This window comes from Symsagittifera roscoffensis, chromosome 3 (assembly GCF_963678635.1).
Source record: "Symsagittifera roscoffensis chromosome 3, txSymRosc1.1, whole genome shotgun sequence".
In the NCBI taxonomy this organism is placed as follows: Eukaryota; Metazoa; Xenacoelomorpha; order Acoela; family Convolutidae; genus Symsagittifera; species Symsagittifera roscoffensis.
Genome location: NC_087064.1, coordinates 74,427,761 through 74,446,418, shown reverse-complemented (window position 1 = coordinate 74,446,418; position 18,658 = coordinate 74,427,761). Strand labels below are relative to the sequence as shown.

At 36.3% G+C, this 18,658-nt stretch overlaps 1 protein-coding gene across 1 annotated transcript in view; it reads right to left on the bottom strand.

The window, feature by feature from the left end:
* LOC134842401 (uncharacterized) overlaps nucleotides 1–17,992 on the bottom strand; it is a gene marked incomplete at its 5' end in the record, with an annotated part of 34,319 nt that extends 16,327 nt beyond the window's left edge. Inside the window, 2 exon segments of the mRNA XM_063858722.1 lie at nucleotides 17,141–17,300; nucleotides 17,827–17,992. Coding sequence (XP_063714792.1) covers nucleotides 17,141–17,261 — 121 coding nt within the window.
* Between the last annotated feature and the right edge of the window lie 666 nt (nucleotides 17,993–18,658).

The window sequence follows — 18,658 nt, the reverse complement described above, 5'->3', positions numbered from 1 at the left end:
CTTTCAACTAAAATCTTACACTCAAATTTGGCTGGGTAGTTTTCGAAAAAAGTTAAAGAGAATCCGAAAAACGAAAAAAAAATGACTTTCATTAATTCATAAACTTTTCTCTACTAAAGCATGGAAATGGCGTCTTGTTGATGGAAGATTTCCTTTCCCTAAGTTTTAGACTGAACTCTTAATATCAGATTTTCAGATTTAACTAGTAGTTTTTGAGAAAAGTGATGAAATTTCGTCAAAAAATAATAAAAGTTTCAAGAATTGGATTTTTTGAAGTGCATGTCGGCTTTTCTACAAACAAGACTACGCAGGCAAAATTTAAGCACCATGTTAATTTAGTTGGATCAACTATCAACCTCAGAAACGGCAGGTCAGTTTTCGGGAAAAAAAGTTTCCAAAAAAAACATTTCAAAAATAGGACTTTTTCTAATGTCGTATTTTTCAAAACTTAAGGCATAGATTCTCGCGCAGAAGAGAGTCGCACAACTTACTTTTTTTGCTTTCGGTTAAAACCTTAATCTCCAATTTTGCAGGGATAGTTGTTGAGAACCAAAAAAAAACTAAAATTAGCCAAAATGTCAAAACAAAAAATGGGCATGTTTGAGGCCATTAATTTTTTCTAAAGATTTTAGGGAATAACCGCTTGAGAAGGGAAGATACCCATGATTTGTTCTTTTGATTGAATTGATAATTTCAGATTTGTGCTTTTACTACTACAATCTGAAACTGAAAAAAGTTGAGAAAATGAAAAAAAATTAAAACAATTGGGTCGAAAATCCCCCGATTTTTTCATCGGTACCACTTTTTTGATTATCAGTACAAGAGTTTTTGAGAAAAATTGAAATTTCCAAGATTTGGTATTTGAAATATACCAAAAGTACCGCAAATTGAGCACTTTTAATTGCGACTTAAGTTGGGAAAAAATTCTTCGTAATAGTACACTACGCTTAGCGTTTGTAAAAAAAACCTTCCTCAGAAAAAAAAACACAAACGCATATAAAAGTTTTTTTGCTAGTCAAATGACGCAATATGGGGTCATTGAGCCGGTAGAATATTGGTCGATACAAACTAAGCAAAAAAGGAAAAAAAATTCGCTAAAACCGATATTCTAAAAAAAATTCGAAATGGTAAAGTTACAATTTTCGAAATAGATACAAAGCTGCTTTTTCAAAACGCATACAAAAAAAAGCCAAAAAGTAGCTCGAAAGGGTCAAAAAAGAGACAAAAGCAAAATTAAATTAAAAAAGAATGTGTGTTTTTTTCTTCATTGTGAAATATTAAAATTTTTTAAGAATCCGAATAGAAACTGATAGAGCTTTAATATGGTACCACCTTGACACTCTACCACTTACTTTGGATTAGTACAAAATCGAGAGAAAAACATACCCTTCGCCATAATTTTTCCCATCACATCAGTTCATTTTCCACCGAATGGACACTTTTTACCTGTGAGTGTCTATAAATCAGGTGCTCATGGTATCTAGGTATTTGAAACTTGAATGGGATAATTTGATTGTCCGTGGGTTTTATGAATTTTAAGCCCCACTCTTTAAGAATCCGAATAGAAACTGATAGAGCTTTAATAAGGTACCACCTTGACACTCTACCACTCACTTTGGATTAGTCAAAATCGAGTGAAAAAACATACCCTGAGCCATAATTTTTCCCATCACTTCAGTTAATTTTCCACCGAATGGACACATTTTACCTGTGAGTGTCTATGAATTAGGTGCTCATGGTATCTAGGTATTTGAAACTTGAATGGGATAATTTGATTGACCGTGGGTTTTATGAAATTTAAGCCCCACTCTTTAAGAATCCGAATAGAAACTGATAGAGCTTTAATATGGTACCACCTTGACACTCTACCACTTACTTTGGATTAGTCAAAATCGAGAGAAAAAACAAACCCTACGCCATAATTTTTCCCATCTTTTCAGTTAATTTTCCACCGAATGGACACTTTTTACCTGTGAGTGTCTATGAATCAGGTGCTCTTGGTATCTAAGTATTTGAAACTTGAATGGGATAATTTGATTTTCCGTAGGTTGTACGAATTTTAAGCCCCACTCTTTAAGAATCCGAATATAAACTGATAGAGCTTTAATATGGTACCACCTTGACACTCTACCACTTACTTTGGATTAGTCAAAATCGGGTGAAAAAACATACCCTAAGCCATAATTTTTCCCATCACTTCAGTTAATTTTCCACCAAATGGACACTTTTTACCTGTGAGTGTCTATGAATCAGGTGCTCATGGTATCTAGGTATTTGAAACTTGAATGGGATAATTTGATTGTCCGTGGGTTTTATGAATTTTAAGCCCCACTCTTTCAGAATCCGAATAGAAACTGATAGAGCTTTAATATGGTACCACCTTGACACTCTACCACTTACTTTGGATTAGTCAAAATCGAGAGAAAAAACATACCCTACGCCATAACTTTTCCCATCTTTTCAGTTAATTTTCCACCGAATGGACACTTTTTACCTGTGACTATCTATGAATCAGGTGCTCATGGTATCTAGGTATTTGAAACTTGAATGGGATAATTTGATTGTCCGTGGGTTTTATGAATTTTATGCCCCACTCTTTAAGAATCCGAAGAGAAACTGATAGAGCTTTAATATGGTACCACCTTGACACTCTACCCTTTTTTTTGGATTAGTCAAAATCGAGAGAAAAAACATACCCTACGCCATAACTTTTCCCATCTTTTCAGTTAATTTTCCACCGAATGGACACTTTTTACTCGTGAGTGTCTATGAATCAGATGCTCATGGCACCTAGGTATTTGAAACTTGATTGGGATAATTTGATTATCCGTAGGTTGTATGAATTTTAAGCCCCACTCTTTAAGAATCCGAATAGAAACTGATAGAGCTTTAATATGGTACCACCTTGACACTCTACCACTTACTTTGGATTAGTCATAATTGAGTGAAAAAACATACCCTAAGCCATAATTTTTCCCATCACTTCAGTTAATTTTCCACCGAATGGACACTTTTTACCTGTGAGTGTCTTTTAATCAGGTGCTCATGGTATCTAGGTTTTGAAACTTGAATGGGATAATTTGATTGTCCGTGGGTTTTATGAATTTTAAGCCCCACTCTTTAGGAATCCGAATAGAAACTGATAGAGCTTTAATATGGTACCACCTTGACACTCTACCACTTACTTTGGATTAGTCAAAATCGAGAGAAAAAACATACCCTACGCCATAACTTTTCCCATCTTTTCAGTTAATTTTCCACCGAATGGACACTTTTTACCTGTGAGTGTCTATGAATCAGGTGCTCATGGTATCTAAGTATTTGAAACTTGAATGGGATAATTTGATTTTCCGTAGGTTGTACGAATTTTAAGCCCCACTCTTTAAGAATCCGAATATAAACTAATAGAGCTTTAATATGGTACCACCTTGACACTCTACCACTTACTTTGGATTATTCAAAATCGAGTGAAAAAACATACCCTAAGCCATAATTTTTCCCATCACTTCAGTTAATTTTCCACCAAATGGACACTTTTTACCTGTGAGTGTCTATGAATCAGGTGCTCATGGTATCTAGGTATTTGAAACTTGAATGGGATAATTTGATTGTCCGTGGGTTTTATGAATTTTAAGCCCCACTCTTTCAGAATCCGAATAGAAACTGATAGAGCTTTAATATGGTACCACCTTGACACTCTACCACTTACTTTGGATTAGTCAAAATCGAGAGAAAAAAACATACCCTACGCCATAACTTTTCCCATCTTTTCAGTTAATTTTCCACCGAATGGACACTTTTTACCTGTGACTGTCTATGAATCAGGTGCTCATGGTATCTAGGTATTTGAAACTTGAATGGGATAATTTGATTGTCCGTGGGTTTTATGAATTTTTCACCCCACTCTTTAAGAATCCGAATAGAAACTGATAGAGCTTTAATATGGTACCACCTTGACACTCTACCCTTTACTTTGGATTAGTCAAAATCGAGAGAAAAAACATACCCTACGCCATAATTGTTCCCATCAAATCAGTTAATTTTCCACCGAATGGACACTTTTTACCTGTGAGTGTCTATAAATCAGGTGCTCATGGTTTCTAGGTATTTGAAACTTGAATGGGATAATTTGATTGTCCGTAGGTTGTATGAATTTTAAGCCCCACTCTTTAAGAATCTGAATAGAAACTGATAGAGCTTTAATATGGTACCACCTTGACACTCTACCACTTACTTTGGATTAGTCAAAATTGAGTGAAAAAACATACCCTAAGCCATAATTTTTCCCATCACTTCAGTTAATTTTCCACCGAATGGACACTTTTTACCTGTGAGTGTCTTTTATTCAGGTGCTCATGGTATCTAGGTTTTGAAACTTGAATGGGATAATTTGATTGTCCGTGGGTTTTATGAATTTTAAGCCCCACTCTTTAGAAATCCGAATAGAAACTGATAGAGCTTTAATATGGTACCACCTTGACACTCTACCACTTACTTTGGATTAGTCAAAATCGAGAGAAAAAACTTACCCTACGCCATAATTTTTCCCATCAAATCAGTTAATTTTCCACCGAATGGACACTTTTTACCTGTGAGTGTCTATGAATCAGGTGCTCATGGTTTCTAGGTATTTGAAACTCGAATGGGATAATTTGATTGTCCGTAGGTTGTATGAATTTTAAGCCCCACTCTTTAAGAATCTGAATAGAAACTGATAGAGCTTTAATATGGTACCACCTTGACACTCTACCACTTACCTTAGATTAGTCAAAATTGAGTGAAAAAACATACCCTAAGCCATAATTTTTCCCATCACTTCAGTTAATTTTCCACCGAATGGACACTTTTTACCTGTGAGTGTCTTTTATTCAGGTGCTCATGGTATCTAGGTTTTGAAACTTGAATGGGATAATTTGATTGTCCGTGGGTTTTATGAATTTTAAGCCCCACTCTTTAGAAATCCGAATAGAAACTGATAGAGCTTTAATATGGTACCACCTTGACACTCTACCACTTACTTTGGATTAGTCAAAATCGAGAGAAAAAACTTACCCTACGCCATAATTTTTCCCATCAAATCAGTTAATTTTCCACCGAATGGACACTTTTTACCTGTGAGTGTCTATAAATCAGGTGCTCATGGTTTCTAGGTATTTGAAACTCGAATGGGATAATTTGATTGTCCGTAGGTTGTATGAATTTTAAGCCCCACTCTTTAAGAATCTGAATAGAAACTGATAGAGCTTTAATATGGTACCACCTTGACACTCTACCACTTACTTTGGATTAGTCAAAATTGAGTGAAAAAACGTACCCTAAGCCATAATTTTTCCCATCACTTCAATTAATTTTCCACCGAATGGACACTTTTTACCTGTGAGTGTCTTTTAATCAGGTGCTCATGGTATCTAGGTTTTGAAACTTGAATAGGATAATTTGATTGTCCGTGGGTTTTATGAATTTTAAGCCCCACTCTTTAGGAATCCGAATAGAAACTGATAGAGCTTTAATATGGTACCACCTTGACACTCTACCACTTACTTTGGATTAGTCAAAATCGATAGAAAAAACATACCCTACGCCATAACTTTTCCCATCTTTTCAGTTAATTTTCCACCGAATGGACACTTTTTACCTGTGAGTGTCTATGAATCAGGTGCTCATGGTATCTAGGTATTTGAAACTTGAATGGGATAATTTGATTGTCCGTAGGTTGTATGAATTTTAAGCCCCACTCTTTAAGAATCCGAATAGAAACTGATAGAGTTTTAATATGGTACCACCTTGACACTCTACCACTTACTTTGGATTAGTCAAAATCGAGAGAAAAAACATACCCTACGCCATAATTTTTCCCATCACTTCAGTTAATTTTCCACCGAATGGACACTTTTTACCTGTGAGTGTCTATGATTCAGGTGCTCATGGTATTTAGGTATTTGAAACTTGAATGGGATATTTTGATTGTCCGTGGGTTGTATGAATTTTAAGTACCACTCTTTAAGAATCCGAATAGAAACTGATAGAGCTTTAATATGGTACCACCTTGACACTCTACCACTTACTTTGGATTAGTCAAAATCGAGAGAAAAAACATACCCTACGACATAACTTTTCCCATCTTTTCAGTTAATTTTACACCGAATGGACACTTTTTACCTGTGAGTGTCTATGAATCAGGTGCTCATGGTATCTAGGTATTTGAAACTTGAATGGGATAATTTGATTGTCCGTAGGTTGTATGAATTTTAAGCCCCACTCTTTAAGAATCCGAATAGAAACTGATAGAGCTTTAATATGGTACCACCTTGACACTCTACCACTTACTTTGGATTAGTCAAAATCGAGAGAAAAAACATACCCTACGACATAACTTTTCCCATCTTTTCAGTTAATTTTCCACCGAATGGACACATTTTACCTGTGAGTGTCTATGAATCAGGTGCTCATGGTTTCTAGGTATTTGAAACTTGAATGGGATAATTTGATTGTCCGTAGGTTGTATTAATTTTAAGCCCCACTCTTTAAGAATCCGAATAGAAACTGATAGAGCTTTAATATGGTACCACCTTGACACTCTACCACTTACTTTGGATTAGTCAAAATGGAGTGAAAAAACATACCCTAAGCCATAATTTTTCCCATCACTTCAGTTAATTTTCCACCGAATGGACACTTTTTACCTGTGAGTGTCTATGATTCAGGTGCTCATGGTATTTAGGTATTTGAAACTTGAATGGGATATTTTGATTGTCCGTGGGTTGTATGAATTTTAAGCCCCACTCTTTAAGAATCCGAATAGAAACTGATAGAGCTTTAATATGGTACCACCTTGACACTCTACCACTTACTTTGGATTAGTCAAAATGGAGTGAAAAAACATACCCTAAGCCATAATTTTTCCCATCACTTCAGTTAATTTTCCACCGAATGGACACTTTTTACCTGTGAGTGTCTATGATTCAGGTGCTCATGGTATTTAGGTATTTGAAACTTGAATGGGATATTTTGATTGTCCGTGGGTTGTATGAATTTTAAGCCCCACTCTTTAAGAATCCGAATAGAAACTGATAGAGCTTTAATATGGTACCACCTTGACACTCTACCACTTACTTTGGATTTGTCAAAATCGAGAGAAAAAACATACCCTACGCCATAACTTTTCCCATCTTTTCAGTTAATTTTCCACCGAATGGACACTTTTTACCTGTGAGTGTCTATGAATCAGGTGCTCATGGTATCTAGGTATTTGAAACTTGAATGGGATAATTTGATTGTCCGTAGGTTGTATGAATTTTAAGCCCCACTCTTTAAGAATCCGAATAGAAACTGATAGAGTTTTAATATGGTACCACCTTGACACTCTACCACTTACTTTGGATTAGTCAAAATCGAGAGAAAAAACTTACCCTACGCCATAACTTTTCCCATCAAATCAGTTAATTTTCCACCGAATGGACAATTTTTACCTGTGAGTGTCTATAAATCAGGTGCTCATGGTTTCTAGGTATTTGAAACTCGAATGGGATAATTTGATTGTCCGTAGGTTGTATGAATTTTAAGCCCCACTCTTTAAGAATCCGAATAGAAACTGATAGAGCTTTAATATGGTACCACCTTGACACTCTACCACTTACTTTGGATTAGTCAAAATCGAGTGAAAAAACATACCCTAAGCCATAATTTTTCCCATCACTTCAGTTAATTTTCCACCGAATGGACACTTTTTACCTGTGAGTGTCTATGATTCAGGTGCTCATGGTATTTAGGTATTTGAAACTTGAATGGGATATTTTGATTGTCCGTGGGTTGTATGAATTTTAAGCCCCACTCTTTAAGAATCCGAATAGAAACTGATAGAGCTTTAATATGGTACCACCTTGACACTCTACCACTTACTTTGGATTAGTCAAAATCGAGAGAAAAAACATACCCTACGCCATAATTTTTCCTATCTTTTCAGTTAATTTTCCACCGAATGGACACTTTTTACCTGTGAGTGTCTATGAATCAGGTGCTCATGGTATCTAGGTATTTGAAACTTGAATGGGATAATTTGATTGTCTGTAGGTTGTATGAATTTTAAGCCCCACTCTTTAAGAATCCGAATAGAAACTGATAGAGTTTTAATATGGTACCAGCTTGACACTCTACCACTTACCTTGGATTAGTCAAAATCGAGAGAAAAAACATACCCTACGCCATAATTTTTTCCATCAAATCAGTTAATTTTCCACCGAATGGACACTTTTTACCTGTGAGTGTCTATAAATCAGGTGCTCATGGTTTCTAGGTATTTGAAACTTGAATGGGATAATTTGATTGTCCGTAGGTTGTATGAATTTTAAGCCCCACTCTTTAAGAATCCGAATAGAAACTGATAGAGCTTTAATATGGTACCACCTTGACACTCTACCACTTACTTTGGATTAGTCAAAATCGAGTGAAAAAACATACTCTAAGCCATAATTTTTCCCATCACTTCAGTTAATTTTCCACCGAATGGACACTTTTTACCTGTGAGTGTCTATGATTCAGGTGCTCATGGTATTTAGGTATTTGAAACTTGAATGGGATATTTTGATTGTCCGTGGGTTGTATGAATTTTGAGCCCCACTCTTTAAGAATCCGAATTGAAACTGATAGAGCTTTAATATGGTACCACCTTGACACTCTACCACTTACTTTGGATTAGTCAAAATCGAGAGAAAAAACATACCCTACGCCATAACTTTTCCCATCTTTTCAGTTAATTTTCCACCGAATGGACACTTTTTACCTGTGAGTGTCTATGAATCAGGTGCTCATGGTATCTAGGTATTTGAAACTTGAATGGGATAATTTGATTGTCTGTAGGTTGTATGAATTTTAAGCCCCACTCTTTAAGAATCCGAATAGAAACTGATAGAGTTTTAATATGGTACCACCTTGACACTCTACCACTTACTTTGGATTAGTCAAAATCGAGAGAAAAAACATACCCTGCGCCATAATTTTCCCCATCAAATCAGTTAATTTTCCACCGAATGGACACTTTTTACCTGTGAGTGTCTATAAATCAGGTGCTCATGGTTTCTAGGTATTTGAAACTTGAATGGGATAATTTGATTGTCCGTAGGTTGTATGAATTTTAAGCCCCATTCTTTAAGAATCCGAATAGAAACTGATAGAGCTTTAATATGGTACCACCTTGACACTCTACCACTTACTTTGGATTAGTCAAAATCGAGTGAAAAAACATACCCTAAGCCATAATTTTTCCCATCACTTCAGTTAATTTTCCACAGAATGGACACTTTTTACCTGTGAGTGTCTATGATTCAGGTGCTCATGGTATTTAGGTATTTGAAACTTGAATGGGATATTTTGATTGTCCGTGGGTTGTATGAATTTTAAGCCCCACTCTTTAAGAATCCGAATAGAAACTGATAGAGCTTTAATATGGTACCACCTTGACACTCTACCACTTACTTTGGATTAGTCAAAATCGAGTGAAAAAACATACCCTAAGCCATAATTTTTCCCATCACTTCAGTTAATTTTCCACCGAATGGACATTTTTTACCTGTGAGTGTCTATGAATCAGGTGCTCATGGAATGTAGGTATTTGAAACTTGAATGGGATAATTTGATTGTCTGTAGGTTGTATGAATTTTAAGCCCCACTCTTTAAGAATCCGAATAGAAACTGATAGAGTTTTAATATGGTACCACCTTGACACTCTACCACTTACTTTGGATTAGTCAAAATCGAGAGAAAAAACATACCCTGCGCCATAATTTTTCCCATCAAATCAGTTAATTTTCCACCGAATGGACACTTTTTACCTGTGAGTGTCTATAAATCAGGTGCTCATGGTTTCTAGGTATTTGAAACTTGAATGGGATAATTTGATTGTCCGTAGGTTGTATGAATTTTAAGCCCCATTCTTTAAGAATCCGAATAGAAACTGATAGAGCTTTAATATGGTACCACCTTGACACTCTACCACTTACTTTGGATTAGTCAAAATCGAGTGAAAAAACATACCCTAAGCCATAATTTTTCCCATCACTTCAGTTAATTTTCCACAGAATGGACACTTTTTACCTGTGAGTGTCTATGATTCAGGTGCTCATGGTATTTAGGTATTTGAAACTTGAATGGGATATTTTGATTGTCCGTGGGTTGTATGAATTTTAAGCCCCACTCTTTAAGAATCCGAATAGAAACTGATAGAGCTTTAATATGGTACCACCTTGACACTCTACCACTTACTTTGGATTAGTCAAAATCGAGTCAAAAAACATACCCTACGCCATAATTTTTCCCATCACTTCAGTTAATTTTCCACCGAATGGAAACTTTTTACCTGTGAGTGTCTATGAATCAAGTGCTCATGGAATCTAGGTATTTGAAACTTGAATGGGATAATTTGATTGTCTGTAGGTTGTATGAATTTTAAGCCCCACTCTTTAAGAATCCGAATAGAAACTGATAGAGTTTTAATATGGTACCACCTTGACACTCTACCACTTACTTTGGATTAGTCAAAATCGAGAGAAAAAACATACCCTGCGCCATAATTTTTCCCATCAAATCAGTTAATTTTCCACCGAATGGACACTTTTTACCTGTGAGTGTCTATAAATCAGGTGCTCATGGTTTCTAGGTATTTGAAACTTGAATGGGATAATTTGATTGTCCGTAGGTTGTATGAATTTTAAGCCCCATTCTTTAAGAATCCGAATAGAAACTGATAGAGCTTTAATATGGTACCACCTTGACACTCTACCACTTACTTTGGATTAGTCAAAATCGAGTGAAAAAACATACCCTAAGCCATAATTTTTCCCATCACTTCAGTTAATTTTCCACAGAATGGACACTTTTTACCTGTGAGTGTCTATGATTCAGGTGCTCATGGTATTTAGGTATTTGAAACTTGAATGGGATATTTTGATTGTCCGTGGGTTGTATGAATTTTAAGCCCCACTCTTTAAGAATCCGAATAGAAACTGATAGAGCTTTAATATGGTACCACCTTGACACTCTACCACTTACTTTGGATTAGTCAAAATCGAGTGAAAAAACATACCCTAAGCCATAATTTTTCCCATCACTTCAGTTAATTTTCCACCGAATGGACATTTTTTACCTGTGAGTGTCTATGAATCAGGTGCTCATGGAATCTAGGTATTTGAAACTTGAATGGGATAACTTGATTGTCTGTAGGTTGTATGAATTTTAAGCCCCACTCTTTAAAAATCCGAATAGAAACTGATAGAGCTTTAATATGGTACCACCTTGACACTCTACCACTTACTTTGGATTAGTCAAAATCGAGAGAAAAAACATACCCTAAGCCATAGTTTTTCCCATCACTTCAGTTAATTTTCCACCGAATGGACACATTTTACCTGTGAGTGTCTATGAATCAGGTGCTCATGGTATCTAGGTATTTGAAACTTGAATGGGATAATTTGATTGTCCGTAGGTTGTATGAATTTTAAGCCCCACTCTTTAAGAATCCGAATAGAAACTGATAGAGCTTTAATATTGTACCACCTTGACACTCTACCACTGACTTTGGATTAGTCAAAATCGAGTGAAAAAACATACCTTAAGCCATAATTTTTCCCATCACTTCAGTTACTTTTCCACCGAATTGACACTTTTTACCTGTGAGTGTCTATGAATCAGGTGCTCATGGTATCTAGGTATTTGAAACTTGAATGGGATAATTTGATTGTCCGTAGGTTGTATGAATTTTAAGCCCCACTCTTTAAGAATCCGAATAGAAACTGATAGAGCTTTAATATGGTACCACCTTGACACTCTACCACTTATTTTGGATTAGTCAAAATCGAGTGAAAAAACATACCCTAAGCCATAATTTTTCCCATCACTTCAGTTAATTTTCCACCGAGTGGACACTTTTTACCTGTGAGTGTCTATGAATCAGGTGCTCATGGTATCTAGGTTTTGAAACTTGAATGGGAATATTTGATTGTCCGTGGGTTTTATGAATTTTAAGCCCCACTCTTTAACAATCCGAATAGAAAATGACAGAGCTTTAATATGGTACCACCTTGACACTCTACCACTTACTTTGGATTAATCAAAATCGAGAGAAAAAACATACCCTACGCCATAACTTTTCCCATCTTTTCAGTTAATTTTCCACCGAATGGACACTTTTTACCTGTGAGTGTCTATGAATCAGGTGCTCATGGTATCTAGGTATTTGAAACTTGAATGGGATAATTTGATTGTCCGTACGTTGTTTGAATTTTAAGCCCCACTCTTTAAGAATCCGAATAGAAACTGATAGAGCTTGAATATGGTACCACCTTGACACTCTACCACTGACTTTGGATTAGTCAAAATCGAGTGAAAAAACATACCTTAAGCCATAATTTTTCCCATCACTTCAGTTAATTTTCCACCGAATGGACACTTTTTACCTGTGAGTGTCTATGAATCAGGTGCTCATGGTATCTAGGTATTTGAAACTTGAATGGGATAATTTGATTGTCCGTAGGTTGTATGAATTTTAAGCCCCACTCTTTAAGAATCCGAATAGAAACTGATAGAGCTTTAATATGGTACCACCTTGACACTCTACCACTTACTTTGGATTAGTCAAAATCGAGTGAAAAAACATACCCTACGCCATAACTTTTCCCATCTTTTCAGTTAATTTTCCACCGAATGGACACTTTTTACCTGTGAGTGTCTATGAATCAGGTGCTCATGGTATCTAGGTTTTGAAACTTGAATGGGAATATTTGATTGTCCTTGGGTTTTATGAATTTTAAGCCCCACTCTTTGAGAATCCGAATAGAAACTGATAGAGCTTTAATATGGTACCACCTTGACACTCTACCACTTACTTTGGATTAGTCAAAATCGAGAGAAAAAACATACCCTACGCCATAACTTTTCCCATCTTTTCAGTTAATTTTCCACCGAATGGACACTTTTTACCTGTGAGTGTCTATGAATCAGGTGCTCATGGTATCTAGGTTTTTGAAACTTGAATGGGATAATTTGATTGTCCGTAGGTTGTATGAATTTTAAGCCCCACTCTTTAAGAATCCGAATAGAAACTGATAGAGTTTTAATATGGTACCACCTTGACACTCTACCACTTACTTTGGATTAGTCAAAATCGAGTGAAAAAACATACCATAAGCCATTATTTTTCCCATCACTTCAGTTAATTTTCCACCGAATGGACACTTTTTACCTGTGAGTGTCTATGAATCAGGTGCTCATGGTATCTAGGTTTTGAAACTTGAATGGGAATATTTGATTGTCCTCGGGTTTTATGAATTTTAAGCCCCACTCTTTAAGAATCCGAATAAAAACTGATAGAGCTTTAATATGGTACCACCTTGACACTCTACCACTTACTTTGGATTAGTCAAAATCGAGAGAAAAAACATACCCTACGCCATAACGTTTCCCATCTTTTCAGTTAATTTTCCACCGAATGGACACTTTTTACCTGTGAGTGTCTATGAATCAGGTGCTCATGGTATCTAGGTTTTGAAACTTGAATGGGAATATTTGATTGTCCTTGGGTTTTATGAATTTTAAGCCCCACTCTTTGAGAATCCGAATAGAAACTGATAGAGCTTTAATATGGTACCACCTTGACACTCTACCACTTACTTTGGATTAGTCAAAATCGAGAGAAAAAACATACCCTACGCCATAACTTTTCCCATCTTTTCAGTTAATTTTCCACCGAATGGACACTTTTTACCTGTGAGTGTCTATGAATCAGGTGCTCATGGTATCTAGGTTTTTGAAACTTGAATGGGATAATTTGATTGTCCGTAGGTTGTATGAATTTTAAGCCCCACTCTTTAAGAATCCGAATAGAAACTGATAGAGTTTTAATATGGTACCACCTTGACACTCTACCACTTACTTTGGATTAGTCAAAATCGAGTGAAAAAACATACCATAAGCCATTATTTTTCCCATCACTTCAGTTAATTTTCCACCGAATGGACACTTTTTACCTGTGAGTGTCTATGAATCAGGTGCTCATGGTATCTAGGTTTTGAAACTTGAATGGGAATATTTGATTGTCCTCGGGTTTTATGAATTTTAAGCCCCACTCTTTAAGAATCCGAATAAAAACTGATAGAGCTTTAATATGGTACCACCTTGACACTCTACCACTTACTTTGGATTAGTCAAAATCGAGAGAAAAAACATACCCTACGCCATAACGTTTCCCATCTTTTCAGTTAATTTTCCACCGAATGGACACTTTTTACCTGTGAGTGTCTATGAATCAGGTGCTCATGGTATCTAGGTTTTTAAAACTTGAATGGGATAATTTGATTGTCCGTATATTGTATGAATTTTAAGCCCCACTCTTTAAGAATCCGAATAGAAACTGATAGAGCTTTAATATGGCACCACCTTGACACTCTACCACTTACTTTGGATTAGTCAAAATCGAGAGAAAACTATACCCTACGCCATAACTTTTCCCATCTTTTCAGTTAATTTTCCACCGAATGGACACTTTTTACCTGTGAGTGTCTATGAATCAGGTGCTCATGGTATCTAGGTTTTTAAAACCTGAATGGGATAATTTGATTGTCCATATGTTGTATGAATTTTAAGCCCCACTCTTTAAGAATCCGAATAGAAACTGATAGAGCTTTAATATGGCACCACCTTGACACTCTACCATTTACTTTGGATTAGTCAAAATCGAGAGAAAAAACATACCCTACGCCATAATTTTTCCCATCACTTCAGTTAATTTTCCACCGAATGGAAACTTTTTACCTGTGAGTGTCTATGAATTAGGTGCTCATGGTATCTAGGTATTTGAAACTTGAATGGGGTATTTTGATTGTCCGTGGGTTGTAAGATTTTTAAGCCCCACTCTTTAAGAATCCGAATAAAAACTGATAGAGCTTTAATATGGCACCACCTTGACACTCTACCATTTACTTTGGATTAGTCAAAATCGAGAGAAAAAACATACCCTACGCCATAATTTTTCCCATCACTTCAGTTAATTTTCCACCGAATGGAAACTTTTTACCTGTGAGTGTCTATGAATTAGGTGCTCATGGTATCTAGGTATTTGAAACTTGAATGGGGTATTTTGATTGTCCGTGGGTTGTATGATTTTTAAGCCCCACTCTTTAAGAATCCGAATAGAAACTGATAGAGCTTTAATATGGTACCACCTTGACACTCTACCACTTACTTTGGATTAGTCAAAATCGAGAGAAAAAACATACCCTACGCCATAACTTTTCCCATCTTTTCAGTTAATTTTCCACCGAATGGACACTTTTTACCTGTGAGTGTCTATGAATCAGGTGCTCATGGTATCTAGGTATTTGAAACTTGAATGGGATAATTTGATTGTCCGTGGGTTGTATGAATTTTAAGCCTCACTCTTTAAGAATCCGAATAGAAACTGATAGAGCTTTAATATGGCACCACCTTGACACTCTACCACTTACTTTGGATTAGTCAAAATCGAGAGAAAAAACATACCCTACGCCATAACTTTTCCCATCTTTTCAGTTAATTTTCCACCGAATGGACACTTTTTACCTGTGAGTGTCTATGAATCAGGTGCTCATGGTATCTAGGTTTTTGAAACTTGAATGGGATAATTTGATTGTCCGTATATTGTATGAATTTTAAGCCCCACTCTTTAAGAATCCGAATAGAAACTGATAGAGCTTTAATATGGCACCACCTTGACACTCTACCACTTACTTTGGATTAGTCAAAATCGAGAGAAAAAACATACCCTACGCCATAACTTTTCCCATCTTTTCAGTTAATTTTCCACCGAATGGAAACTTTTTACCTGTGAGTGTCTATGAATCAGGTGCTCATGGTATCTAGGTTTTTAAAACCTGAATGGGATAATTTGATTGTCCATATGTTGTATGAATTTTAAGCCCCACTCTTTAAGAATCCGAATAAAAACTGATAGAGCTTTAATATGGCACCACCTTGACACTCTACCATTTACTTTGGATTAGTCAAAATCGAGAGAAAAAACATACCCTACGCCATAATTTTTCCCATCACTTCAGTTAATTTTCCACCGAATGGAAACTTTTTACCTGTGAGTGTCTATGAATTAGGTGCTCATGGTATCTAGGTATTTGAAACTTGAATGGGGTATTTTGATTGTCCGTGGGTTGTATGATTTTTAAGCCCCACTCTTTAAGAATCCGAATAGAAACTGATAGAGCTTTAATATGGTACCACCTTGACACTCTACCACTTACTTTGGATTAGTCAAAATCGAGAGAAAAAACATACCCTACGCCATAACTTTTCCCATCTTTTCAGTTAATTTTCCACCGAATGGACACTTTTTACCTGTGAGTGTCTATGAATCAGGTGCTCATGGTATCTAGGTATTTGAAACTTGAATGGGATAATTTGATTGTCCGTGGGTTGTATGATTTTTAAGCCTCACTCTTTAAGAATCCGAATAGAAACTGATAGAGCTTTAATATGGTACCACCTTGACACTCTACCACTTACTTTGGATTAGTCAAAATCGAGAGAAAAAACATACCCTACGCCATAATTTTTCCATCACTTCAGTTAATTTTCCACCGAATGGACACTTTTTACCTGTGAGTGTCTATGAATCAGGTGCTCATGGTATCTAGGTATTTGAAACTTGAATGGGATAATTTGATTGTCCGTAGGTTGTATGAATTTTAAGCCCCACTCTTTAGGAATCCGAATAGAAACTGATAGAGCTTTATTATGGTACCACCTTGACACTCTACCACTTACTTTGGATTAGTCAAAATCGAGAGAAGAAACATACCCTACGCCATAATTTTGTCCATCACTTCAGTTAATTTTCCACCGAATGGACACTTTTTACCAGTGAGTGTCTATGAATCAGGTGCTCATGGTATCTAGGTATTTGAAACTTGAATGGGATAATTTGATTGTCCGTAGGTTGTATGAATTTTAAGCTGGTGTCCTTCCTTAGATCCGGTGACCATGTTGTCTATATGTACTTGATGAGAAGCATTTGATAGTGAATTGAAGGAATCCCTTTGAGGGCAGTATATCTAAATCGGTTACCACTGTATCTAGGTACTTGAAATGATGGTATGTTGTAAACCTTTTACGGTGGTGTCTTTGGATCCAGTGACCATGGTGTCCAGGTACTTGGTGAGGGCGTAGACAGAGTCCGTGTGTCCCCTGAATATCCTCCTACAAGCCCCACTCTCTAAGTCCCACATTCTCACGCTTGTGTCGTAACTCCCAGTCAATACGTAGCCCTAAACACACAGAAGCCAGTCATATCCTCATTCTGAAAAAGATCCCAGTGATTGGGATCTATGCACTATCAAGCAACAATTTTTTGTTCTGGAATCGGCTAAAGTTTCTGCCTTTAACTCGCTGGTTTGAAGAAAATCATGATTCGTACTCGCTGCCTTCGGCTGAGGCAGCAATTCTCAGCCGGGAAAATCACCAAAAATTGCTTTTTGTTCTTAAGCAGGGGCACAACAGTTGTTCTCTGTGAAGAGCTGAACAGCTCGTATTACCATCATTTCCTCTTGCTATCAAAACCAATGCTGCTCGGTAAAACTATCCAAGTTTTAGAGCTCAAAGTAAAATAAAACCATAACTAAAACTGCGACTACAAAAAACCTAATCTATATTTAAAAAAGACAGTTCAAATCAAGGTTTTGCGCACCATGCTATATAACTTTTTCTCATTACGACAAGGCACTTCTGACTTCTGCTTAATATAAATTATTGAAAAAAATCTTTGTCTCAGATAAAAAACATTAAGTTGCGCACTTCAGCTTCGTCGACAAATGCGCACTGAATGGACCCAGCGTGGCCTGTGATTGGTCGCTTGTTGATCGGGTGTCCTGTCTCCACACTCACAATCTGCAGCTTCTTGTCACTGGCCAGTGCTATCAGTTTGCCCCCTCCGTAGTGGATGATTCTATTGGGGTCCTCACTGCACAATAAAATCAACATTTGCTTGTATGTGATACTCAAGAAAGTTGGACTAAACTTCGTAAAATTATCAACAGCGATTTATGGTTTTGCCTGTTTTTTTAGGTTCATAAAAGTGTAGTTAGGGAGCAATGTAATCTTAATGATTAGAAAAAATTTTATTCAAAATTAAAAACAAAAAAGGTTTCATATGCGAACCTTGGCTAAGCAATCTGGGTCAAAAGCGATAAAATAGATGCTTGTGCTAGACATGAATTTGGATCTAATTAAAGCACTAGCTTCGAAAACGGGATCTTGCTAGTTTTCTCCCTTCCAACCTTCCCATATAGTACCAGTGAAGAATTGCCACACATAAAAACAACCAGTTTAACGGTTGAGATTTGCCGGAGTTTTAGAATGAAAACTTGGTTGCTGAACAATAAGTAAATTGTTTTAAGGTTAGATACTTTGTTAGTTTGAGTTAGTTTGATGCTTAGTTTCAGATATAGTCTTGGTTTAGGAATTTTATCCCGATAGAACATGAGAATATGATGAATCAGATTTACTAACAAACAGTAGTGATAACAGATATAGAATGAAAAACACGCTCAGCGTGGTATTGACAATAGAGGTTAACAGTGACCTTGGTTAATATAATTAGTGTCTTTTGCAGTATGACTGCAAAAGA